Source organism: Hippoglossus stenolepis, chromosome 21 (assembly GCF_022539355.2).
Source record: "Hippoglossus stenolepis isolate QCI-W04-F060 chromosome 21, HSTE1.2, whole genome shotgun sequence".
NCBI classification, from domain to species: Eukaryota; Metazoa; Chordata; class Actinopteri; order Pleuronectiformes; family Pleuronectidae; genus Hippoglossus; species Hippoglossus stenolepis.
In genome coordinates, this window is record NC_061503.1 from 8,772,496 (window position 1) to 8,799,931 (window position 27,436).

At 42.8% G+C, this 27,436-nt stretch overlaps 1 protein-coding gene across 1 annotated transcript; it reads left to right on the top strand.

Moving 5' to 3' along the window:
* Window positions 1–27,425, top strand: itga3b (integrin, alpha 3b). Its single transcript, XM_035145447.2, has 26 exons — window positions 1–288; window positions 13,460–13,587; window positions 14,556–14,638; window positions 15,504–15,753; window positions 15,960–16,058; window positions 16,274–16,478; window positions 17,535–17,728; window positions 18,107–18,195; window positions 18,290–18,423; window positions 18,679–18,765; window positions 18,848–18,915; window positions 19,093–19,238; window positions 19,348–19,494; window positions 19,599–19,696; window positions 20,212–20,380; window positions 20,561–20,635; window positions 20,733–20,812; window positions 21,456–21,533; window positions 21,676–21,778; window positions 22,086–22,262; window positions 23,323–23,448; window positions 23,867–23,980; window positions 24,203–24,301; window positions 24,391–24,516; window positions 24,737–24,892; window positions 25,868–27,425. Exons 1-25 carry the CDS (start codon window positions 110–112, stop codon window positions 24,845–24,847), a joined length of 3,165 nt encoding a protein of 1,054 aa, XP_035001338.1. The 5' UTR covers window positions 1–109; the 3' UTR covers window positions 24,848–24,892; window positions 25,868–27,425.
* The last annotated feature ends 11 nt before the right edge of the window (window positions 27,426–27,436 follow it).

Here is a 27,436-nt window from a genome sequence, read left to right on the forward strand (position 1 = left end):
AATGGGGAGGTCTCTGTGAAGCAGCAGCAGCAGCAGCATACCTGTTGGAGCTCAGTGTCGGACCCACGCTGATCGTGGATCTGCGGGAAGCCCAGAACCAACCTGAACCATGTCTCCAAGACTGTTCCTGTGCGCTTTTGTTTTGGCGACGCACCAGTGGACGCAGCGCTGCAGCGGATTTAATATAGATGCTCGGTTTCCTGTGATCAAAGAGGGGAAGACCAAAGGCAGCTTCTTTGGGTTGTCGGTGGCTCTGCATGAACAGACGGCGGGCTCCAGGAAATACCTGTAAGTTGTCACCGGGCTCCACTTCTCTCTCATTTAGAGGTGAAAACAACGCCTGCACTCACGCGCTAAGCACCTGCTGCGTAACGATAAACTACCATTTTACTCGCCGCACTTTACGCACACTTGTTGCGCATAGATCCGCCACGACTGTATATTTTGAACACAAATCGCCTGTTTATAAACTGCTCTTAACGCACTTGTTAAACTCTTCGCATCACACACGCCCTATTCCTACACGCAGCATATAGTTCCTCCTCCAGTCTCCCACCTGTTTGTTAAATCTGTGCGGATTGATCCAGGCCCATGGACACAACTGTTAGTAGCCTCTGTACCAAAACATGTCACAATGGTGTTCTGTCACCTCTCTGTGCCCCTGTTTTACCTGAACATGTTTCCAGGAAAGTCTTAACCTGGGTCAGTACAACTGCATTTCAATTTGGAAATGAGTCCACGAGGAGATAAAAACAGGCATCTGAGCTGTGGAAGACTGTGAATGTGAAAGTTGCTGTGGCAGTTTCACATCAATCTCACTTTTTTTCCCCAACAAACCAATTATCCTTTTCATTCTTGACATTTCCTGATGTATCATGCATGAGCACACCCGTATTGTTAAATGTATGATTAAGACATTTTATAATTGCTGTTGCACACCTCTCTGAAGGTAATTGTACAGGTGTGGGTGAAACAGATTGGAACTTGCCTGAGCCTCAATGTTATCATGGAATGTGGAATATTAAATGTTTATACTCCCAAAAAATATTTCAGATCAAATGTGATATCTCATATTCATCCTTTCCATACATACATGACTTCAGTGTTCATATCCAGCCACTGTGGAATGCAGAGAGAGTCCTGAGATAGCCTGCTCTACTTTCTATACACCTATCCTCAGGCTATCACATTCAGCCGAGACACAAGTGGATTTGTATTTCGCAATAACAGCGTGCATTGGCCTGAAACTCTTGTACGTTGTTATTACCACGACATGAATGCTCGTGGATTTAACCGTGTTTGGGAGGATTTACATTCCTGTTGAAGGAATGGCTCATGTTCCCGAGGAGACATCTTTCCTCTCTTCCTATGCAGCGTCTTTAATGAAAGCTCCTCAAACTGTATCATTGTTTAGTGTAGGATTTCCCCACGGCCAATTACAGCGGCCCCCCTCATCCTTCCGCATCCGTGATCACACGCCGTGTTCACTGCTGTTATCTGTGTCCCTGTTCTGCTTTGAAGAAAATCACAAGCCAGGCCCCACTTCCTCTGTGTTGTCACCAGTGGAGTGAGTCTGAGCGCAAGGTTTATTAGCCGGCTCTCTGTCAACTGGTGCACTGGTGTGCATTACAGAGATTTCCCCCAGTTAATAGAACGGATAGCAGTGTCCATCTGACACAAGATCAATGTGCCATCTTGTCCTCATCCCCAGAGGGACGGAGTCACTGTCCGCAGACTGAAACCCAAGAAGGGGGGGCACATGGCGGTGGTAATGAGCCTGGAAGCCTGCAGGGACAAAGAGGTTGTAAAAAGTCTCATTCGTCCTCTGCAAGGTAAAGGGGCTGAAGCAAATTTGTACTCAGTTCTGTTTCATTCAAAGTGTCTTTTACACTAATATGAATGTAACCTGCTGCTGGCTGTAGGTTCATATTTACCTTGCAGAAATGAGAGTGCTGTCAATATTTTCATCGCACTCTTGGCAAGAAAAAAACAAGCGTATTTAATGTAGTACTGCAGTACCATGCTAAACACGCCTGTTTGGAGTTGGCTGTTTGCTCGGCCTGTGGGGATGATGAAACTGTAAAAGGGACCCGCATGAGCCGCGGCGAGTAAAGACCTGCTGCAGAACCCAGTCCACAGAACCACGAAGCTGAACCACAGCTGCTGCACAAAGAGCTGTTCACCTAAAAATTTGGTGAAAGCTAGACGCAGCGCCTCAAACTGGAGAATCAGTTTTGGTCAATGTCCCTCTCGCTGATGAGTCAAAGCCAAACCTGCTACAGATCGCCTGTATCGGAAGTTCTAAATGCACCAAATTCAACAGTGCACTTCCTTGGGCCCTTAAGAACACGCATGCCCATTGTGAAACTGATTAGATGAATGGTTCTCGAGGTATGCGTTTCACAAAAGGACAGACAGAGATTTCTGGAATAATTAGATAGATATCACACATTACTTTTCCAAATTGCAATTGTTTTGTCGTCTAATGTCAGCGAGGCCTGTTTCTGAATTTAGGGAAGTGCGAGACTAAAGACAACTGAGACACTTTCAACCTCAATGTGGTTGTGACCGTTTATGTAAATTCTACTATGTGTATTTCCTTCAATAGCACCTCCTGTTCCAAGCGTGTTCTCGCTATCAGCCTTGGCTTGTAAATCTGTTGAGCCACCGGTGATCACTAAAGACACTCTCTCAGTACTCAGACCTCACTCCACATGTACTTTCTGACTCCCAAACATACAGTAAAAACGGTCTGGATGTTTGTTGTTGTGCTTTTACAGCCCTGTCTGTTTCCTCTGCGTTGTCTGGCTTCTTTTGTGGCACCGTATCTGTCTCACGGCACCACGGGGCTGTTTGCGCTCGTTTACTGGAGCCAGGCAAGAGTGTGAATATTTGAAAAATGCAACAACTATCCATGTAAACCAGTCGTGACATGTACATGTACGCTTTTCAAAGTGGCCCCTCTTTCTTGGTGCATTTGTCAGACAGACTCCAGGAAGAAAAGAAAAGAAAGCAAAGACAGAGGGTTTCCTCTCCCAGTTCGACAATTAAGCGAACGTAATAACGTTTTTCTTAAGATGTGGGCTATTATCCCATTAGACTGAATCTACCAGTGTATCTTGGCTGAGCTGAAGCAATTTAAAAAATGTATTTTGGATCCTGGTGAACAATTAGTGGACTAACTTCATTGGGGAAGGGCTGCACCTGAATAATCTATAGGGGGTACCTGAGGCCAATTTGTTCAGGGCATTCACTCCCCCTCTTCTCTTTGAATTCCCCCCTTTAAAGAGAGGTTTCTTTTTCCTGTGAGGGCTTTTTTTGTTCTCTGTTGTAGCAGGGAGGAGGGACTGGGCAGTCAGCTGGCCACCTATTGGCTCTTCCAGTCCCCTGACCCCATGGTATGCCTGGAATGTATTACCCTTCTCTGCACAGTCACAACCTGCCAGGTTTCAGGTTGAGACAAGACAGGAGTGAGAATGATGACTCTGGGGACGGCTGGGAAACACACCCACCCACAGCCAAACCAAACCTCAGCTAAAGTTCAAAACCCCTAAAAGAAATCCCCTCATTTTACAGATGGGAACCTCTGCCAGCTGGGTCAAAGAATTTAATTCCTCTGACTCTGACTGATAAATATTTAATCAGTGCTGAAGTGCCTTCGCCTTTCCAGCTCATCTCTGTCTGACTGCTGTGGCCCGAGGCCATGAAAGTCAGCCATTTAATTTGACAGGGGCCTTCCCGTTTTCTGCTGTGTGGGCCATATTAGATTGGTCGACTTGCTGTAAGGTTTATAGTCACTAACAATCTGATTCTCGGTTTGAACATGCACAGGAACACGTTCTGCTTTCCCTCAAGTCTCTTACAGATTGATGGAATTAAATGTATCCTGTTGGCTTGAAAAGAGACTGCAGAAGGTTTGCTCCCTGAACTGTGGGAGCAAACTGCCTGAATTCACTACAGTCACAATGGGATACAATGTATTCCAATGGCAGCGAGGTCTCACAGCAGGAAGGAGTATGAATGTGTGCCCGGCCTGGTAGTATGGTATTGTGTTGGGCCTGTGAGCTCGGAAAAGCTGCTCAACAGTACTGTGAACGTTAAATATCTCTTGTACGGCTCTCATTGCACAGCTGATGCTCAAAAGTAGATTTCTGTAGTATAACTTCAACTGAATGACCCACTGTGATATATTATATATATATTACACTACGTTATGGTGCTAATGTAAATGATGCAGGTGGGTATGTCCAACTTGGCCACGATCCAACATTCCTCACCACACGAGTGCCAGTGGTCTTTGTCTGTGAAGTGGGTCTGTCAGAGCACCAGTGTCATGCCACACTGAAACGTTTTCAGATGTGCGTTACACCCTCATACATGTTCTTCATGAGAACCCATCGCGGACATTGTTACTTCTCTTTGAGAATGGAAGCATCAAACATCCCAGTTGTTCTGCATGTATTCAGGAATTGTTCCAAACTGAATTTAGTTTTATTTTGTTAAAACACATAATTGTATTTACTGTATTCATGCGTTGGAAGCTACATATTGTAAAACACTGTATGTCTAACACCTAATCCTGAACCCTTGGCAAAAGAGCACTTTATAGTACAAGTGACATTCACCCATTCATGTACACATACAAACAATTTTCTTTCATCATTCACACACTGTCACCGTCAGGGGAACTTTGGGATTCAGTGCCTTCTTATCTTATCTTGCCCAAAGACACTTTTGAACACAGCCTTGAGAAGCCAGGTCTATTTCCTGAGCCTCAGCCGCCCATGCTTTTTATTTGTTTGATATAATAATAAAATGAAAGAACAAAGATTGAAGTAGTAAAATGAACCTGATAGGTTTGTCAGTTTGTCCTTAATGTCATGGTTTTAATGTTTGGTCCTTTTTCCTATAAAGACGCCCTTCACGGAGAGTTTATACTCTAAGTTATATTTAAAAATCATTTATATATGCTTTACAGATCAGTTATAAGTTGAGCCTAGACAATATGTATTTTTTGGGGGGGGCCAATGCCAATACCCATATTAGGAAGTAAAAAATATATATATATATATATATGTATTTAAAAAATTGGCAATAATTCCTAATTCCTTATGACAAAGAAATGTAGATATTTATTTTAACCATAAACTTTATCATACATTTTATTAAAAAAAATAAACATAGATACCAATATATCTGTTAAAAGAGATATTGGCCAATGTTATTGACCAAGCAATATTATGGGCAAACCAATATATTAGTCGGCTCTAATTATAAGTCATTGAAAACTTTTGTGTCGCCAATTTGTTAAACTCATTTGTCCACTTGTACAGAAATTATTATTTATATCAAGAGAGAAACTCAGCATACACACCTGCCTGTGGAGTGAGTTACAGCTGTGCTACCAAACAATAAAACCATGAAATCAAAAACAAACTGAAGTGCCAAATAGCAAAAGGTTTGTACAGTGGCGGGAAATTGGTATTTGGGTTATTAAAGGGTTTTGGCCCAGATACTTTAACAGCACAAGACTATGAAATGATTCCAAGTTTGTCCTGGTGCCTGAGCCTAATCTTTGTGCTACTTATTGCCTGTATCCAATCCGTTGGTGATGGCATGGGCTGCATTTTGTGTAGTGGCTGAGTGAATGACAGTGTCTAATAACACGTTGAAATGGATCCCAGCGGGACCCTGGGCCTCCTGCTAATCTCCACAGAGGAGATTCTGTATGGAGGGGCTTTCATTGGGAATACCCGCAGTGAGGACTGTTTCTGTCCTAACAAAAATGTAAGAGATCCCCTTTTCTCCCCCTGATTGTACAAATGCCCTGAAACAGCAAGGAAAAGCTGGTGGGGTTGGCCTCTGGGCTAATGATGGTTACCTGTGGCTAAGAAAAACTATACGCTTCCAAACCTTTGTCTCTTCGTGCCATTTATCATCTTTGAAAGGGAAGTGATCCTGAAGTATTGGTTTACACTTGATGTGTGTGTATGCAAAGGTCAGTGTGTGTGGTGTCTTGTGGTTCATAACAATACAACATGTTTTAAAAGCCATTTTAGTATTTTCTATGTATCCAGTTGTCTATTATTGAAGTTTCAGGAGACATCAACAGATGTTTCCTGCTCAAACCTGCAATGCTTTTAGATAAGTTGAGTAATATGTGAGTGAAAACTTGGCACTTGGCAGGAGCGCTACCTCAGCTCCATTAGAGCTGTGAGGTATACGGCCCACCTGTAAACCCCCGAGGTCTCTCTCTCTCTCCCTCCCTCTCTAGGGGTCAAAATGTTAATGGAGACACTGTTACTGATACTGTGTCTCTCGTGGATTCTGCTATGGCTGCATGATGTAAGTTTGCAGGATGAATGTGTGCTGGTGTGATGTTGGGTCACTGACAAACGTGCATCCAGACTCAGTCCAGCTGTGCTTGCGTGTGCGTGTACGTGTATGCGAAGCCAGTCTGACATCATTCAACCTGCAACAGAGGATGCTGGGTGGCCACAGCGAGCAGACCAACCGTCACATGTAAGCCGAATGAACGTTGTCCTTGTCAGACACGGTTTTACTGGTTGCTAATGAAAAGTGAGTTAGTGTATTATCAGGGGACGACCTGCCATGTTTGGTTTGTCACACCGGGATGAAATGAGTTTGCTCTCGTGTTACTGTTTCACCCACGGCAGATGGTGGTCTTCAAACAGGATGTTTGCCCAGCTGAGACGCCCTGGTGGACTGTAACGTTCGTGTGTGTCTGTGTAGGGCGCAGGTGCACAGTGATATTTAATTTGATCGTAACACAACTTCTGGCTCTGTGGCATTTCCTCTCTTAATCAGCACTAATGCCTTGCATTCAAATTCCACCATACGTTTTCCCATTGTGACTAAATTACTATTTATCCAACCCAGGCCAGCATTGTAATGCACAGTCTGCTTCTCTGTTTAAAACCTCTGACATGAGCATGAACACTTCCAGTGTGAAGAGGTGAGATAGAAAGAAGATAGAAGACAGACAGACAGACAGACAGACAGACAGACAGACAGACAGACAGACAGACAGACAGACAGACAGACAGATAGATAGATAGATAGTTGCGTTGTCTTTAGAAAATGAAAATGTCTTTAGAAATGAAGACAGAAACATGTGAAAGTCCTGAGAAGCAGGTGGTGCCATAAGGTCTGTACAGTCAATGATGACCAACTCCAGGCAGCAGGTCGATACCGACAGGTCACTGTTTGTCCAGAGACGACTCATCCGTCAGCATGTTCCCTACACGCAGGCTCACAGTTAGTGTGTTAACAACAAGGCGTGCGCACTGTGAATGGTCTGATAGCAATGTACATTCACCGCCCCACCTACTGCTTTGTAAGTGTTTCCTGAAATGACAAAGACATGGGTTTATCAGAGTGCAGCTGTAAAATAATCACACCGGGAGCTGACACACACTCCACACACACACACACACACACACACACCTTCATCGTGACTCTATGTGCCCTGACCGTCAGCACAGCAAGTGCGGACCACGCTGTAACACGCTTTTATGAGCTATCCTACTCATTTTTCAGTCAAGTCATTACACCATTAAAAGAGCATAACGAGATAAATCTCAGCCCTACTCCTCTTGTCCTCGTGCTTAATTCAATCTTCAAATTGAGTCACTCCATTCTATATTGTCTCCATGTATTTGCTTTGTGGCTCTAAGTGGCTGTGTTTCTCCTGGATTCAGTCTAGTGCTATAACTTTAGACCATTGTGACAAACACCAATGATGCAGTATAGGTGAGTGTTTGTGTATCTGTGTGTATTAAATGGATTTAGGATTTAGAGTATCTGTTCCTTGCCTGTACTTGTTTGCAATGAGAGAGTAAAACCTTAGTAGGTTCACTTATATTCTTCAAAATGTAGATGTATCCAGTGACACAGAAATAACTCCACTTGTCTTCCTGTTATGACTTCCTGCCAGTAGATAAAGAAATGGCTCATGTCTGTCTCTCACTATTGTCATTCAGAGCAGCCAGACAGCCTTCCCCTTTCTTCAGCTGATCTCTCTGTGCAGATATATGAAGGCAAATGTGTGCTCCCACTGTGTGTTATCAAACTGTGAACACACACTCAAGTTCCTGAATTAAATCAAACGAAATGCCGCAACGGCAATTTGCTCAAGCATTTATCATCATACAGAGTTCAGTTAAAAAACATATACAGTTTAAAAACATATATAGTTAAAACTTCTGTCTCCGAGTTATATCAGTGAAACACTGAACTTCCCATCCCCTCTAATCCTCGCTCTGGATCTTTGTACAACCTTGTTACCTGGGGCAACAGTTACGTGTGTCTACTTGTTTCCATTAGAGATTTTTAATTGCAGAAGAGGACGACCTGTGGCTTCTCCCTGTGATGCAGTAGAACAGAGGATTGTCTTCTTTAGAATCCACATCCTGTGTGGATGTGGCTTGATTCACATAAAAACTTTCACTGTTACTTTCAGTATTGTAAAGAGAGTGACTCCTATAGAAAGAAATAGATTTCGTAACTACTGTAAAACACAGTAATCTGACTAATCATGACCTCTTGTGACCTCACATGTCCATATCTTTCCAGAGTTAAAAGAGTTCACTGACAGTGAAACACAGGCCCTGAGGTTCTCTTTCATGTCGCTGCAGATTTGGTGTTTTTCTCTGCCCTGAGGGCCACAGCCGCACCCTGTGACAAACAGGTTGTCCTAAGCCTTATCTGGGCAGATCATCCATCACTTGTGTTAGGTTCAAATACTGGCAGTGTGTCCTTAGTATCATTTCCCTCAGTCTCAGCCTCTTTGTCTGCCACTTTCTCTTACTTTCCAATTTTCAAATATTTACATGTTCTCATTTGGTAGAAAGCGACTCACAACACAGGGACAACCCTGGAGCTTTAATACAGTACACTCAACATCTATTGCATGTCTCTCCGTCCAGGGCGACAGATCCCGCACATGCAGCTCTCTCTGAGGTTCCTACCGTTTTTCCCCATTTAAAGTTTTTTTGGGTTTTGTTTTTCCTCCCTCTTGTTGAGGGTTAAGGACAAAGGGTGTCACACATTGTTAAGCTCTGTATGATGCAAATTTTGATTTGTGAATATGGGCTATACAAATAAAATCTGATTGATTTATTTAGTAGGAGAGCTAGGAGGAAGTGCTTAAAACTATCAGTCATGGATCTAAGATTCTAGATAAACTGTCATATTACTTGTCAGTATTGTAACTAAGTGACTAGTTCATTAGGAACAAAAAACTACTGACAGGACAGGGGCTCTTTAGGGGCCAATTGGATTTCACCTGTGGCCAGTGGCCCCCTGACTCTGCCCCTGGATCCGCCCCTGATTCCCCTTGACACACCAGGACCAGCAGGGTGTGTTAGTTATACACCTCTATCGCATGTCTCATCACAGTCCTGTTCAGACTGGACCTGTGCAGATGAAGATAAATGAGAGTGCAGTATGCTCCTCTGTATATGTGACTGGTGCTGCGTATTGTCTCTTCTTGTTCGTCATACAAATCTGGGATGGAGGAAAATTTATTGCACAAGGTTTTAGTCATCTGTAATTAAGTTGGTTTCCTGCTTTCGCTGCCAGTGTTGCCTGGATTAGTCAGGTACGAGGTGAGCGCATGAGAAGATTGGGCTTTATTGATAGATAACTTTAAATAACTTATTAACTAACGTCTGTAAATCGAACTGACAAAAACATTCGCTCTTTGTCTTTCTATGTGACAAGAAGCGATCTTCCTTTTGCCCTCTTCATAGCTACTCCCTCGCTTTTTCAACACCTCCCCCTGCTCCTGTGTTCTTGGTTCAGTCGGTGGGCACTGCAGATTGAACTGACTGGATACCTTTATTTAAGTAAACACCACTGATATGAACATGCCACAGTTCATCTAACTCCCTTCTGCTGGAGTGTTTCTTGCTCCTGAAGAATGCAGCCACTCTCACCTTGGCTGCATGGGCGTGTTTGCCACGGTAAATGTTTGGTTTAGACAGCCGTTCGGATCACCTCATTGGGAGAGGGGGGCAAATTTCAACATGTCCGCGGGAGTAGGAATTCAGCTGCCGGGTGCCCCTCTTCCCTTCCCCTCCCTGGGCCCTTGACAGCCTGTTTATGAGAAGGCGATGAGCAGGGCGGTAGATAGGAGGAGGGCACACATTGTTGCAGTTGCGACAGGATATGAGATGTGCTGTCATGGCTGAGTCAACTGTTTGTATCTCAGGTTGTGGTCAATTTTAGGAGCAGGTTATGAAGAGTGAAATCCTTTCACATCCTTTCTCGGTGTAGCCCCCGAATTACATTTATTGAGCTGGTATGTGCTGTCCCGACTGCTCAGCCCTGCTGGTACCTCCCAGGTCACAGTTTGTCACAAAAGGGAGATCAGGCTTTTTGCTTTCAGAGCCCCCCACACTATGGACCTCTCTCTGCCAACTGAACTCCCACACACCACCTCACTTCTTTTTAAATCTCGTCTTAAAACCTTTCTCCTTTTGAAAGCTTGTGGGAATGTTTGATTTGCATTTATTTATACTGTTTTTATTTGTTTTAAAAAATCAAAATGTTGGATTAACGTCAAATGTCTAAAAAGAAACAAGTCTGTTCTGCTACATCACGGGGAGCAGCCACAGGTCGTCCTCTTCTGCAATTAATAATCTCCAGTGGAAACAAACACACACGCGAACTGTTCAACTTAAATTCAACAAGTCATATCAACACAACTTGAATTTGAAATAAACTTAATTTGTGTGTTATCAGTTGGAGTATTTTTTTAAAGTTGGTCCAACAATTCTTCTTTTATTTCGGTGTAGCTTCAAATCCACCGTACAGAAATGACAATTGTAATCACCTCATCTAATTTGTTGCAAGAAAGCAAAAAAGCTAATTTCCCCAAACGACGCCCTGTTTCTTTGATTAGTTTCCTGTGTAAATTATCCGTCTCCAGCTCCACTCGGGCTGAAAACACCACAGGTCAGTTGTAAAGCGGTGGATGTAAAACCTGATGGCATCAATCTGCAGTGCTGACTTCCCACAACAAACACAGGTGACCCTCTGCTGAGACAGTAAGACGACAGCGAGTGTGTTATGAGTTCACGTTGACCTCTCCCTCCCTTCGCTAAAAGAAAGCACTCTGCCCTCCATGATTTCCCAAGCCTCCCTGAAGCATGGTGCGTGATTAGCGCTGGACTTTGGGCCCCAGCTCTCCTTATTTTCTATTCAGTGTGAGCAAAGTTCACAGTGACTGGCCTCTATAAGTGTTTGATAGAAGTTGTGCCGCAGCTTGACCCGGTTCTCTCTTGTTATTTCTTGCTCTGCGTTACGTGCCCTGGTTTTCCCACAACAATGGCTAACCTTGTACGTCTGTGTTTTGAGACACACGGGGCTGTACAGCTGAAAAACACATTGGGTGGCCATGACTTCTGATTTACTGGCCATAGAAGAAAGGCAAGTCATGTAAGCACCCACTCGCTCATGTGCTTACACTTTCTGTATGGGTGCACACACTTACACTCACACTCACACGTGCACACTCGTACTTCCTCACAGTGGGACTCCGTGGCCCTGGTCCTCCACACATGTGTCAGACCTACTACTACAAACCTCTGTGGAATCTTGGATGCTGTCTACAGCACTGAATGATTACCTGAGTCACAGCCACTTCCTCCCAGTCCCCTGGAAACTGCTGGCCCTGAGAGGCCATCTTGGCTCTTTCTGGTTGTTTCCACCCTGGCAAGATAATTGATTAATAGCTGATAATAACCATCTGGAGGCAGAAAGAAGGGACAATTGTACCTTTTTTAAATGATGCATGCATGGTGATGTCTGTTTTTTATGAATTAAAAGAATGTAGAGGAAACAATTCATTGTTGCTTTTTAAGGATGTGAGTTTGTACACATTAAAAAGCAGAAGACACAATGTTGACACACTCATATAGTTCTGTTCCTGTTTTCTTTTCTTCCTGGATGTAATGAAACGTAAAAATGCAGTGCTCCTGTCTCTACTCCTGCACGAAGGCCCTGTCCGCACTTATATGGATATTTTTAAAAACATACTTTTTCCCTCTGCTGCATTTTAAACTACTTAAATTTTAACAAATGCAGATTTTCAAAAAACTCCAGTTTCTATATTTCCTTGCGTGCATGTAAAACAGAGCATTTGAGGCCCACGGTTGCTTTAAGTTCCTTATTCTGTTCACGCTCAGGTGAAACATTCAAATGATTATATTTGTGTCTGGGCTCTTGAGATGTTATCATGATTAGATTGTAAGTATTTATGGAGGCTTTTGTCTCTGTCAGGGTGATGCAGTGGTCGAGACCGGTGGACCACCTCACTCACAAGTCTCTCAACACAACCTGGGATTAGAATCATGACTAACAAATTTTGCTAAATCTATGAAGTATTTGTAATTTTCCTCCTAACACATAAATCAATCTTCCTGTGATGATTCAACTCAAAACAAATATTCTATCTTCAAGTTGGAACAATGCAGAGTTGAGTCATGATTTTTTTTTGATGGCACAATGAGCTGCAAAATGTCTGTCTTCAGTCTACACCCATTATCTGAATGTGCCGTTGCTTATCAGTAATGAAGGTAGCTGCCCCACAGTTGCAGTTAATATACCGGCAAGCTTGTCTAATAGCTTGACTCACCACTTGTCACCATTAACCGCTGCCAGTAACATGCCAGCATTCAAGCAGGTTGACATGAACGTTTTCAGACGGTTTGAATGAAAAGAGGAACGGGCTCCACATCCAAAACCCAGAACGATTCTGTCTCCCACAGCCGAGTCACGCACGCTGGGAACAGGACTGTCTGCACCTTCCACCTACAAAGTGGAGCTAATAAATCTTGTGCTGACAGTAAATAGTGTGTCCCGGCACAGAGCCGTGCAGTGGGGGTAATCCCTCTACTTCCAAGTTTTGTAGTGTGTTAAAAGGTGCTGATGTAGGGAGTGTCCTGGTGAGTGGACAAAAAGATCAGGTCCATCGCAGAGAGGCTAGTTTGTGTGTGTGTCTTTGTGGGGGTGGGGGGTGCCCAGACTTGTTACGGGTCATGCTCGAACTGCTCCTCCGTTCCCACTCGCGATTCAAACTCGTCACGTGTCCTGGTTCACTTTGTGGAACTGAACCCATTTTCAAAATCGTAGGTGTCCTCTTTTCAAAAATCCTGTACTTAATCATGGCAAAGTATCCGGTTTGAAAAAAAAAGGAACCTGCATGATTCTTTTCCTGTGTTTAGACCAGCAGGATTATCTGTGACATCGTCTAGCTTTTTTTGTTGCTGCCTGTGTCTCTGCTTTGTGTTGTCTAACACCATGACACGACTCTGATAATATCTGACGGTAATCATCTTTATCTGTCTTTGTCTTTGTGTGTGTGTGTGTGTGTGTGTGTGTGTGTGTGTGTGTGTGTGTGTGTGTGTGTGTGTGTGTGTGTGTGTGTGTTCAGGCTTCTTGCAGGTGCACCCAAAGAGAAGGCCTACTCTCTAAAAAATGTCAATGAAACAGGTGCTGTCTACTATTGTCCCATCAACACAGACACCAGGGACTGCTCCAGGATGGACCTGGTCAGCACAAGTAAGTATGATGGCGAATAAAAATAACATGTGTGTCCGGACAAAGGGATGAAAAATAGTAAGAATGAAGTTATCATTTTACTTATTATACTTTAATAAAGTTGTAATATCACGAGTAAAAAGTTATAACACATGTCATTTGTCATACTACGTCATTAATGAGGAATGTGGACCATCTTGTTTAGTTTTACTTTAGTATAGGTTTTAAAAATAACAAAATGTATCCTAATCTATTCTATAACTTTATTCTCGTAAGATTATAATTTATTTAATGTAATTATCGGACAGACAAATAAACTGACCTAGAACTTTCTTAGTGAAATAAGTGGAATTTCCCCTTTGACACATACAGGTGATATAGAGAAGCAATGTAAATAATACCCAGCCAATAATAATCTGATAATCATCTTACTTCTTCTTTCTTCACCGAGGACAGTGCTAGTGTCAGACAGTCTCAGAGCCTGATCTCCGGCGTGTCCCGCACCACTCGGGATCATTTACTTCACAATGAGCGCCAGCGTACAAAGCTCTGAAATGTGCATCTTTTCTAAATTGAAGGTTATTAACTGATAGGCTTACTGCTCTTCTACCTTGAGGTGAATAAGGCCCCCCCGCAGGCTAAAAGTAAGAACCGTAATAAAAGGACTCAGCATCTCTTTGAATGTTGAGCTTGAAGTGGCTGTTGCTGCAGTCCCAGCACATTTTTTGAGGTTGATATGTGTCAGGACATGATCCAGGCTGAATGATGCTTCACTGTTTGGGTTGTTTTCTTCTGTGACTGTGATCACCATAATCACGATGAATGATTTTTTTCTTTAGCATAATGGTTGATTGCACATGGTTGACTAGAGACTGCATCGTGGTTTGATTGTTTAAAATACAGTATACATCATTTGTTCTCTGTATTTCCATGTTGATTCTAACATTTTGAACCCTCTAATGTAAATGATAAATATTTCCCATCCATAGCAAACCCTTCTGAGATGGTGGAGGGCATGTGGCTGGGTGTGACAGTGGCCAGTCAGAGGGACAATCCGTCCAGACGTGTGATGGTGAGAAGATGCCATGTTTTACTGTGTTAGTCAGTGTCACAGGTGACATATTATGAACAGCATCTGGTGACTTTTCCTGCAGCATTGAGGGGCTGCAGCGGGAGATAAAACCCTTTGTATCACATTATGTTGTGTCACAGGGGACACAGTGTGCTTATTGCGATATTTACTGCAGCACACACACACACACACACACACACACACACACACACACACACACACACACACACACACACACACACACACACTTGTACTTCTTTTCTTAGTGAGAACACTGACAAATTACACTCCCTTGCCCCTTACCTTTACCTTTACCTTTACCCTAACATAAACCTTACTCTAACAATAACCCTAAAAGTTAGTCTTAACTCCAAAGAGAAAAAGTTGGGACCGGCCACATTGTCCTAACTTTCGCAAACTGTCCACACTCAGTAAGGTCTATGCCCAAAATAGTCCTCACAAAGGTATAAGTGCAGGGACACACACACACACACAAACGCACACACACTTGCAGATGGAAAATGCCATAGAGAGTCATATTCATCCTAATTTTTCCGGAGGGATTGTTTTTCCTTCCTTTTTGGGGGGTTTTCTTTCTTTTGTTGAGGAAATATGCTTTAACTATTAATGGCCAATACACACACATATATTGATAAATTAACAATTAAAATATGACACTTTAATATACAGTACTTCTACAATAAATAAAGAACATTTATTCATCTGAGCATTTATTGTACAATTTTTTTCAAATATAAGATGTGTTTTTTTTCTTTTGTTAATATAGTACAGAGTTCTGTAGGCTGAATTAATGTGAGTACTTAATCAGAAGGAATTAATCCGTCACATCTTCTCTGGCTTGCAGGCGTGTGGCCATCGGTACATGAAGATCCTCAAAGGCGGCACTGAAGAGCAGCGTCAGATGATAGGGAAGTGCTACGTGAGGAGCAATGATCTGACCTATGACCCAGACGATGACTGGCAGACTGACAGTTACGAGGTCTGCAACCCCAATTTAGACATGATGTCGGAGGCCATGTGCAACCTGGGCATCTCCGGTGGCATGACAGACACAGACGTCTACCTTGGCGCCCCTGGCAGCTTTTTGTGGAAAGGTGGGCACTGAAGAGTTAACGTCAAAAGGAGCACGTTTTGCTGCTTGATATTGAAATAATGGGCAGGTTTCACAGACGGGTATTAAACACATCCAAGAATGCCCGGTGTTAGTCTAACACTAGGATTATTCTCTGTCTGGGAAACCTGTAGATGGTGCATGAAGCAGATTATAACCTTGTTTTCTGATTCTGCTTTTATTCTAAAGGAAATGTTCATGTGATATGGAGAAATCCGGATCCAGCGAATGCATGGGACTCCAGAAATGCAGAGTTTGCCCAGCTGCCAAAGACAAAACATTATATGGGTAAGTAGAGTGTGTTTTTACATCATGTAAATTGTAAATCGATTGAGAAATACCTGAGTGTCAATATGAATAACAAGAGAACCAAATAAAAGGAAAAGGGGTTTTTTTTATCGCACAACATCCACTTTCATCTGTGATATTAAAAAAGGTCTGTGTTGCCTTTGCAAAGGTCAGATAACAGTTTAACAGTGAATCTCTTAATCTCTCCACCACAGGTTATTCAGTTGTCGAAGAGAAGAAGCTGTTCAGCCATGACGACTACACTGTAGTGACAGGGTCTCCCAGGGATGAGTCCAAGGGCTCCGTGGTGCTGGGGACAAAGAAGAACAAACTGATCGACCCGGTGCTGGTCATCCCCGGGGAACAAGTGGGCTCTTACTTTGGAAGCAGCCTGGCTGTCACCGACCTTAACAATGATGAGTGAGTTTCTCTACCCCAGATTGTGTGATTGTGGAGAATATATGCATAAAAATGTATTTATCCTTTTAGCCTATCATATTGTTTGATGCTATATTTAGAATGTAAGGACCCATAGACTGTATTCATTATTATATCATCAAATAACTAAACAAAACCAAACTTACCAGACAAATGATCACCTGAACAAACCCCAGTTTGAGAAAAAGTACATAAACTTATTTGACATGTACTTTGACTTGTCCGTGTCCCATCCACTAACCTGGAGGAGGCAGGATTTATGACCCGTACTGCAGCCAGCCACCAGGTGGTGATTGAAATGCTTTAGCTTCACTTTTGGGGAGCATTCATATTGTCAATCTTTAGCTAGTCTGTGTTCGGACCTCCTACTACACATGATTGGAATCCAAGTGACAGTAATTCCACTCTGTCTTTAGTTTGACAGCAATCTTAAATTGGGATTTTTTGACTGATTAAAAAAAAAAGAAGTAATTTTGATGAAAAATCCAAACGATATCCTCCACAAATAAACAAAAATCAAGAGTCTGTCCAGTGGGTCCAAACAAATTTGAGACAGCCGCCTGTCTCCAGCTCTCCACCTTAAGTTGCATTTCAGCCACATGCTGCTTAAAATCCTAAATACACACTGGTAACAGACGGAAAGCAGAAGGGTTATGTTTGCTCTGTTAGTATGTTCTAGCAGACTGCCTGTAACTGCCTCTTGTTCTTTTGAGCTGCTTCATGGTCCAGTGCTCTGTAGCTATGATATGGCGGATTATGCAGAGAATGCAGGACGATGATGCACGTTTGAGCTGAGATCAGAGAAAGTCTGTCCCTGCAGTAGCTCTGATAAGACCTTCATCATGACATCATGGGGAAATCATGCTGCAATTTAATTCATGAGTCAAACCTTGTTAGATATGTGGTGCATTTAGGAATATGTAAGTACTGTTTGTTACAATTACAAGAAATGTTGGTGAATTGTAATTTATTTTTAGTTATAATAAGGATGTATGTGTTGGAATATGAATGTCATTTTTTTTTCTTTGCCTATGACAGCTGGAATGATCTGATCGTGGGGGCCCCATTTTACTTTGACCGTATGAAGGATCTTGGTGGAGCGGTGTATATCTTCATGAACGAGAACGGGTCGTTCCAAAAGACCACCACCGTCGTGCTGAACGGTCCGTCGGGGTCCGGGTTTGGCATTGCAGTTGCTGCCATCGGCGATGTCAACCAAGATGGATTCCAAGGTAGGACTGTGAACACAACTCAAGTTGAAAACAGCTTCAACTACAAAAATGATCTACATGATGAAATTGTAGTTAAAGTCCATTCTATGATGTTTTTCCATCACATCTACATTCTAAACTAAAAGGACTGCTCTGTTGGTGTAGAGGGGAATTATTGTATTAAGACTTTGTGTGATTGTTTTAATGCACTGTTGCTACGCAATTATCTCAGCAGGGAAAGATTATAATGGAACGTGTTTCATTTCAGACTTTGCCAAAGCCTCGGCTGGCAACCAATCATTAGGTGGTGCACTGCTGCCACCTAGAGGGCGAATACATTCCTTCTTTCACTTGTTTTCAGCTGTTTCCTTGACACATTTCCATTATTCCTGTCTGCAGACTTTGCAGTCGGAGCTCCCTTCCACGACACAGGGAAGGTCTACATATGGATGGGAAGTAAAAAGGGGATCTCGGAGGAGCCCAGTCAGGTAACATGTGACTTAATACATCGGATGCATTTCACATATAGTCTTATCAGGCATCCAGATTTATTGTTATATATGCAACTGCTGCCCTCTACAGGTGATTGTAGGTAAGACATTAGGTAATGGCTTCCAGACCTTCGGCTACTCCATCAACGGAGGGATGGACATGGACGACAACAGTTACCCTGACATCTTAGTTGGCTCTCTGGACGACCGCATTGCTCTGCTCAGGTAAAAGAAAAAAAGTGTGAAAAATAAGGAATTTTCCCCCAGTTTTCATTCAGTTAAAACATTGGGAAATGTTTATTGCATTAGCAGGGTAATAAAATCCTGTAATAAGCCAATGTTCAAACAGAAAATAAAAGTTAAACTAATACCGGAGTATGTCTCAGCTATAAATAGTAAAAACATGTACTTTTTTCATATGAGAATATAACTTATGTACAGTTTGATTCTATGTTGTTTTTTGTGTTTTTTTTTGCTCAGAGCTCGACCAGTCATCCACTTAACTAGCAACTTCACTGTTGAGCCGAAGATTGTGGACCCTAATCAGTGTCCTGGGAATACAGCATGGTGAGAAGACATGTCAGAATACCTCATTCAGATGAGTTACTTTTTTGTCTAAGACTTGTTTGTGTCTCTTTGTGCTTTACAGCATTAAAGTGACGCTGTGCATGGCTTTCACGCCGAGCAATGGAATCAAAGACTTCAGGAAAAATATAAGTAAGCAGTCTTTTCTTTTTCAACTGACTTCTTATGTGTAAATAAATATTATTTAAAATTTGAATGGATAAAGGCCACAATTGTGAATCGATAGCCATACTTAAAATATGTAGAATTACTGGCTGCTCACAGACCTTGCGTTCTGTAATGTCATGTACGTGTTTCTACCTTGCAAAGCGGTGAACTACACAGTGGAGGCGGACATGGAGAGGAGAAGAAGCCCCCGAGTTCGTTTCCAGAAGAATAATGGCGACACATTCACCGGCTTACTGAGCCTGCCCTCCTCCAAGTCCACGTGTCAAACTCTAAACCTGGTCGTAGTGGTAAGATTCCAACAAATGTGTGTTGTGCAAGTGGGTCGACTTAAAAGCTGCGGTTGCCGAAATCATGTGGTTATTTTGACTGGTATTACATTTTTGGGCGACTTTACAGGCGCCTGTGAGGGACAAACTGGAGCCAGTGGTCTTTTCCCTCAACATGTCTTTACATGAGCAAAAACCTAAAGCCAGACGCTCCCTGCAGAACCTGGACTCCTACCCGGTCGTGAGCCAGGAGCAGAAACTCACACAAAGAACTGAGGTACGGTGTGATGCATACACCACATTCATAAAACACATTTCATATAACTTCAACAGTGAGGCACATGTTACAGTATATACTTTGATTTGTTACATTTCCCGCAGATTGACTTTCAGAAGGAGTGTGGCTTAGACAACAGATGCAGCAGTAACCTGAAGCTCACGGCTGAGTTTGTTGACGACAAAGAAGACCCTTACCCCCGGTGAGATGAAATTCTGAAAACCAAGCCTTCTTTTTAAAGCTGATACAGGAAACGTATATAAGATGAATATCACATGAGTTTATCCACTGTCTTATCAAGAGATAGAGAAGAAGATTGATACCACCCTAATGAATGTACAATACATATGAAGCCATATAGTCCAGCAGCCATTTTGCATAAACTTAACATAAAGACTGGAAAGAGGGATGGAAGATTTTATATTTAAATTAGTTTAATCAGTAAAACAGTTGTTCCTCCCTGTTTCACAGCCGTGAGCTGAATTCATGTAGAAAATGAACCCCCCAAAAAATAACGGTTTTGTTACACTAGTAAAGTAAAAAAGAGCTCTACATGCTGTATCTGCAACAATGGCAGCTGGCTAGGCTTTGGGAATTGCGCTTGTGTCATCCTGTAACGCAATATGAGACTGTTATTTTGGTTTCGGGTTTAGAATCATTGCACTCCTAAAAACATTAACTAAAATAATAATAAAAATACATGTTGTCCGTGCTTAGGAAGGGCAAATTCCAGGTTCTACAGTTCAGCAGCGCTATGAAGATAATAAGTCTGAAGGTGGAAGTGACTAACTTCCCTTCCGGGGGGAAGCTGGGTGAGGACGCCCATCAGGCCATGCTCAACATCACCATCCCTGAGGCACTGAGGTACTCTGGCGTCAGGTCAAAGGTACGTCCATCAGAGGGCAGCAGACGACTGAAAGATATCCATTTAATAGTTATTTGCTCTGTTCAAGTCTTAAATCCTTTTACCAGTATCACAAAAATACACTGTTGGATTGTTAATTTCGCTCATTATCAATGCGTGAATATAGAACACACAGTTTGAATATTCTGCCTGTGCATGTAGGACCATGATGTGCAATGCACTTTGGACAGCACAGTAATTTGTGAGCTGGGGAATCCACTCAAAGGCAACGAGAAGGTGAGTGAGCCTTTGTCCCTCAAACAGTTTGACTCCTTTCTTTCTGCTAAGATGCGTTTGTGATAATTCTCATTCCACCGCTTACTCTCATTATCAGGTGTCACTCGTCCTCAAGCTTGAAACCTCAGGGATTAATCTGAACACACAAGAGATCCAGTCTCATCTGCTTCTGTCCACGTAAGTGCTGAAGATTGCTAGATGCAGGCTTTATAGCCGAGAGTGGTTCACTTTTTACAGAGCCGCAACACTTTAGAGGCAAGTTTTAATTCAGGTTCTATGCCCACATTTGCTTATATTTGGGTCCCCGGTTCGATTCTACAGTAAAGCATTTTGTGGCTGCTACCTATTAGTAAAACATGAAGTCACTTTTTAAAGGAGACATATTAAGCTCATATACATTCAATTTGGGATATTACTTGAAAATGTTCAGAAAATGCATAACTTTTCTTAAACGGTTTGGTTTCTTCTGATAAGGCCCAGTCTACTCTGATTGGCCAGCCGGCCCGCTCTGTTGTGGTTGGTCAACCAGTTCCAGCGCATGCAGGAAATATTGACCTCTGCTCTCCATTTACCTGGCTCTGTTAGAGGAGTGTGCATAATGTGCATCGTGACAATGTAGGTCATTGAAACATCAAAATGGTGCAGAGGTATCAGCCGAGGGGTTTCAGGAGCCTCTGAAGCAGTGTGTTCTGTGGGGGAGACAGACACAAAAAAAAGCGAAAACTGAAAAAAAAAAAAGCATATATCTCCTTTAATTAGTGCTGATGTTATTGTGGACACCATCTGGCAGGCAGTGTTGTAGTAAGGTTTGCTTCTTCAGTCTCAGTGAACAGAGTGACCTGAAGCCTGTGCCCGTGGCCCTGCTGATTGAAAACACCATCCAACCATCTTTATCCACGTGAGTACCATTACGTAACAACTCCTGACGTACTGTACATACACCAAAGAGCGGAAGCACTGAGTGTCACATCAAATTATCCTCCACATCATGTTAGTGTTCGCACTTGTGCACAATCATTTCCAACTCTCACCCTGTCCAGAGTGAACTCCTTCGTGCAAACACAATTCAATGGGACAGTGATGGGCGAGATGGCCATGGTCAACACCAGTGACGTGGGCAGCCTGGTGGAGTTCACCTTCAATGTGAGTCACCTCCACCGCTCTTGGTTATGTAAGACCTCCAAGACTGTACGTTGCATCTACAACACGTGTGCTGCTCACCCACATTTCCCTGATCCCCACCCAGTCTTTGAAGCCAACACTTTCATCCTTCAGAAGTTTAATATTGCGTGGGGGAAGGGCTGTTGTGTGAGACATGGTTTGTGGTGTGAGCATGACAAGGGGTGGAGGCTATTTAGGAGAAAACTACAGTCTAGCTCTGAATGTTATTGTTCATTCACACAATAGGTTTGATTTCCTCTTTTGTGCTGCGGACTCTTTTCTCCTTTAGGTGAACATGAGGGGCCAGCCTCTGGGAGACCTGGGGACCCTGGCTGTTGAGTTTGATTGGCCCTATGAGGTTGCCAACGGCAAGTGGTTGCTGTACCTGACGAAGATTGTCGTCATGGGGGAATCGGAGACGGAATGTAACCCTGCTGAAGCTGTCGTCAACGTGCTGAACCTCACTGTAAGGCTCTGTTCAATACTGTCAAAAGGAAATGGTAGCTGTGTTGATTTCCAGCCTTGGACCTTTTATCCGTGTCATGTTTTTCTCTTATAATCTTTAAATCTTTATAATTCTTTCAAGCCTACTGCTGCCCACACCCATGATATATATACCAAAATGTCCCCTTTCTGAAAAGCTACAATCATGGTTACAAATAAACAGAAGTAGAGGCTTTAATGAAAGGCCTTGGACAAAGAGCAACAGTAAGAGTGTACAGCGTGTGAGGCTGACATCAGCATGCTAACGTGCTCACAATGATACGTTTATTGTCTCTGTTTAGCACATAGTCCATAAAGATGGACGACTTGACAGCTCTCAGAAGATGGTTTCTGTCATTGTAGGTAGTTCTTCTCACACTGATGTTATACAAACGGAATGAAACGTCATAATTGGAAAAGGGGACTTGTGATTGGTCGAGCGCATTCATCTGTGGGACCTTTCCACTGCTGGTCCATCTCCCCCAGCATTCGTATTCGAAATATTTCTGATTTATTTCTGGATAGTTGAAGAAAGTGAAGATGCTTAATCCATCTTTTTTGCACGTGAGAGCAACTTTTGCTAATTAGCACTGATCACAGAGTTTAGGTTGAGGCTGAGGGGAATGTCCGACGGATGTCATACCTTTGGCAAATGCACTGAACTGGACTCATATCAAGCGAGACTGAATTGTGACACTGGTAGAAACTCGTCCTGACATCCGTGTGAATTGAAGCAGTCTGAGCAGAATGAGTAAACAGTGGCAGAAAAGTGGTGTGAAAATGGTTTTAAAGCCAAACCACAGCTGTTCAGAAATACATTTTGGAAAAAACATGGGTCGCCTCATGCAAACCTCACACAGCCCCAAAATAGAAAATCATTTTGCGTGTGGCCTGCATATAGACAGTGGAAATGAATATGCTATTCTGAGAAGAATTTGGTAATGTCTTTATCAAAACCAGTAATTACCACGTAACCCTCTGATGTAATGTCTCTGTCTCCTCTGCCTCCCTCTTTCATTTCCCCTCTCTCCTTCGTCCTCCAGTTGTCAGGGAGTGGACCAAAGCGCACTAAACGGCAGATCGAGGTGGATGACGTGACCCAGCCACAAATCGTCGTGCCACGAGCTGTAATCTCACTGGGCACTCATCGAAAAGAGACCTACGTATTGGTAAGAAAGGGAGCCGCCTGAGCGTGAACAGCTTTGACGCGTCACATGACGTATTTAATCGCCAGAGTGAGTTTTTCACATTTCAACTGTTCAGCAGATAGATGCAGAAATTATGCAAATAAAGACATCACAATTAATGCTGCAATTTTACATAGAGACACTATATTATCAATGTTTCCAGTAGATCATGAACGGATATGTTACATTATTGTATACAGAGCGAGCACAAGTATAATCAAGATTCATAAAATAAAAAATGGAAAGATGGATGGATAATGTTGTATCATGTTATCAATGTTGTCTCCCCTGAACTCTTTTAGACGTTTTTTCCAACAATGCCCGCATACTCAGTTTGCGTACATGTTTGTGTCCCTGTGTGCTCCCTTGTTTAATCTTTCTTTCCCATGGTGCGTTGAAGGAATGCTCCAAGGGGACGGCAAGATGCGTGAAGTTTACCTGCCCACTGCTCAACATGACAGACTCAGCCAAGATTCATGTGCGGTCACGTTTGTGGAACAGCACAATGATAGAGGTTAGCTCAGCCCAGCTACAGCCACCCACACACACACTCACACACACACGATAAACACCTTGTGATTCAATGTAGACCGATGCAGAACAGTTTTTTACGAGAGCCTTCCTCTGGTGGGAAAGAGTGTATCTGGAATTATGGATATTTACAACGTTTAACTTCATTGTGAAAATGTTTTGATGGTGTGTGTGTGTGTGTGTGTGTGTGTGTGTGTTCCTGCAGGACTATTCCAACGCTCTGAGAGTGACAGTCAGAGGGGAAGCCAAACTGAAGCTCATTACAGATAAACCAACCATCACGATTGACAGTGAGCCCATCATGGTGCGTAAATGGTGATGATGATCATAAGAATTTTGATGATGATAATGATTTTGATGCTTTTAACCTGACTGCCTCCACCTTTCCTTTAGTTCACAGTCGAAATAGAGCCAGTGGAGGGAGGGGAAAAACCCTACGAGCTCCCGCTGTGGATCATCATCTCGGCAGCAGTCGCAGGAATTCTACTGTTGGGAATCATAATTATTATACTGTGGAAGGTGAGTAATAATGTACTGATCATATCGTACATACACACGCTGTGTATCCGCAGACAAATCTACTGGACTGCTCACTCACAGCAGAGCTCTTCTCTGGGTCATACAACAGCTGCTGACCCCCACTCATCTGACACATACAAACTCCATATCAAAGCGTTAGTCTAACCTTTGACTTACCCCCCCTCTCCCCCACGCACTCCTCCTCCTCCTCCACCCTCAGTGTGGCTTCTTCCAGAGGGCCAGCACGAGGGAGATGTATGAGGCCAAGTCCCAGACGGCTGAGATGAAGATCCAGCCATCTGAGACAGAGAAGTTGACCGAGGACTACTGAGGCCCCTGGGGGTCCCCAAACAGCACACACCAATGGGGCTTTTGGGTAAAAATGGATTTTCAATGGATGCTAAGCACTAAGCTTGGGGTGTGATTCAACTTACTATGTCGCTTTCTGAGTCTTTACACCAACCTCTTCCAGTTACAGTCACTAACATTTCCTGTGTTTCCCCCCCGGGCTAGTTCTGTGTATACACAGCTGTTCACTCTGCTTTCACTACTTCATCTAACTTATTGTGGGTCTTTCTGTTACCTAACCTGAATTTCTTCTTCTCAATCCGTCAATAATCTGATTTGTTTGTTTTATTAATCTTTATTCAAGGGTGTGTTCTTTTAGTTTGAGAGCAGGACAAGAACAGGCGTGATTTCACGTTCAGATTTTGTAACTCTCTCACTCAAAACCCTGATTGTGCTTAGATTTCCTGCGCTCAGCTTCAGCTCCTCTCCTCGCGCTCACGCTGCCTCTGTGCGATTGTGAAACATATGCTCTCAGATTTTTTTCTTCTGCTCTCTGAATTCATTGTGCAAAAATTGGCTGACAAGTGAAAATGTCCCACCCTCACTGTGGGTGTGTTAGCTTTAAGTCTTTAAGAGTCCCGTATGGGCGGTTGCTTTAACCGGGTCATACACTCCTCCCTACTCGGCTTTACACCATTTTCCTGTCTTAATGCCTGAAGGAAAAACAATGACACCTTCATGGAGTCCAGCAGATCGCTGGTATATTTATTGTAAGGATCTCAACTTTTTTATGAGATGGGAACACTGTTGCTTGTGACTATAAAAACAAAATAGATGCCACCTTTTGTATTTTATGGGAACAACAGCAAAAGTAACCAAAACAAGGGTGGGGAAATTTCATTTGTCAGCTTATTGTGGGTCTTTCTCTTACCTAATCTGATCTTCCTCCTTTAGCCTTCGAATCCTAAATCTTCCTCTCAACCAGTCATTGATCCCTACTCTCCTGCCGTTTGAGTGCAAACTTGATCACTGTCACTTCCTTCTCTCCCTCTTTTCTCTCCAGCTTGGATTCTTTAAGCGGGCTCTCTACTACCGGATGATGCCAAAGCACCAGGGGGTGAAAATTCGCAAAGCTGAGCGCTATCAGTTCAATCTGGGATTTCAGCCCGAGGAGCCTCAGAAAAAGTATTGGATCACCAACTGGACAGAGATGCAGCATTACTACTACTGAGGCCTTAACTCTGAACCCTGAACCACTCCTTGTCACATGGGCTCGGGCCAAACAAAGCGCACTGGGCTCCGTTGAGGACCATGGACAATGGACAAAGCCCTGAAACATTTTTTTATTTTTATTTTCATTAGATTTCATTGACTCTATCAGTGCAATATACTGAACATTTTTGTTTCAGAGATTGTAATTTCTTAAGTATTTTTCGAAGACTGCTGTGTTGTACGTTGGAATTGGGGTTGCATTCAGGAGTAATATGTAAACTGCTTTGATTCACGTTGCAGGACATTATGTACTGAACTCTGTGTTTGCATGAATACTTTCATTTCTTTGAATTTTTTGAGCAAACTTACTGGACATTCCTCATGTTTATTTTGCACCATATCCGTTTTTTTGTATTTTCTGTGATTGCTCATGCGCTTCTCAGTTGCCAGGCATTGCAGGTTTAAAACCTAGATCAGTCCTTTTTTCAACTGCACTTAAAATATGTTGACAAATGTCTTTTTGTCCATGTCTGTGTTTGGCAGGCATCACATAGACCAGCATCTGAAATTTAGCTGTGGTTGAACTCTCATTTGCAGAATGGGACTTTGTAGTTTTCAAAGCTACGTAGAAATACTACTTACCTGGCTGAGGGAATAAATTCAGAGAGGTACAGAGAAAAAGTGGTACACAGCCGCGAACTATAACGTTTTAGAGCCCCGCTGGACATGTTTTAATTGCCCTTTTTAAATTACATTCCTTTAAAACCTTCCAAGCACCTCAGCAACACATTGAAAAAAATGGTTCTTGTTTGTCTAGGATTATCCAACATTTGACGATGAGATCATGGGATCACTTGATTTTTATTTATTACACTCTTTTGTGTTATTACAGTAAAGAACCTACCTGGATATCTTTAAATATATCCCACACAGGGAGTCACAACACTGGATTAAAGAACACACGGTATTATGTCTGTGTGGAGATATGATATTTTAAGCTTCAGCATGGATAGCTGCATCATAAATTGTACATAGTGACAAGTTACATTCAGTTAACTCTTTGAATGAATGCATATATTATTGGCCTTTGTTTTGTTACTGTCCCCAAGCTTTTTGTACGAGACAGTAAGAGGACACTTTGGCCGACCCGCAGCACTGAGGATGTACTGGATCAGGAGAAGACGAATCACTGAATCGCCTCTGAAAGGACCGAGCGTTGCATTACTGCTCTGGTCCGTGCTACCTAAGAGCCCACAGCTCCCCTGTGGTGACTGTGGCCATTACAGAGGCTCCACTGACTCTGAGTGAAGAGGGAACGGCTAACTGCACAAACTCTGTCCTCTGTGGTGGTGTTGTTTTTGTTGTTTTCTAACTGTACAGTTTCAGTGGAATTAAATTGTTTTTCACAATCTGTGACGAA

Excerpts from the sequence above, each read along its gene's own strand:
- itga3b (XM_035145447.2), top strand. The coding sequence starts at position 110 with ATGTCTCCAAGACTGTTCCTGTGCGCTTTTGTTTTGGCGACGCACCAG. Across the intron at positions 22,263-23,322 it reads TCAACGTGCTGAACCTCACT|TTGTCAGGGAGTGGACCAAA; the intron begins GTAAGGCTCTGT and ends TTCGTCCTCCAG. Across the intron at positions 24,517-24,736 it reads TAATTATTATACTGTGGAAG|TGTGGCTTCTTCCAGAGGGC; the intron begins GTGAGTAATAAT and ends CTCCACCCTCAG.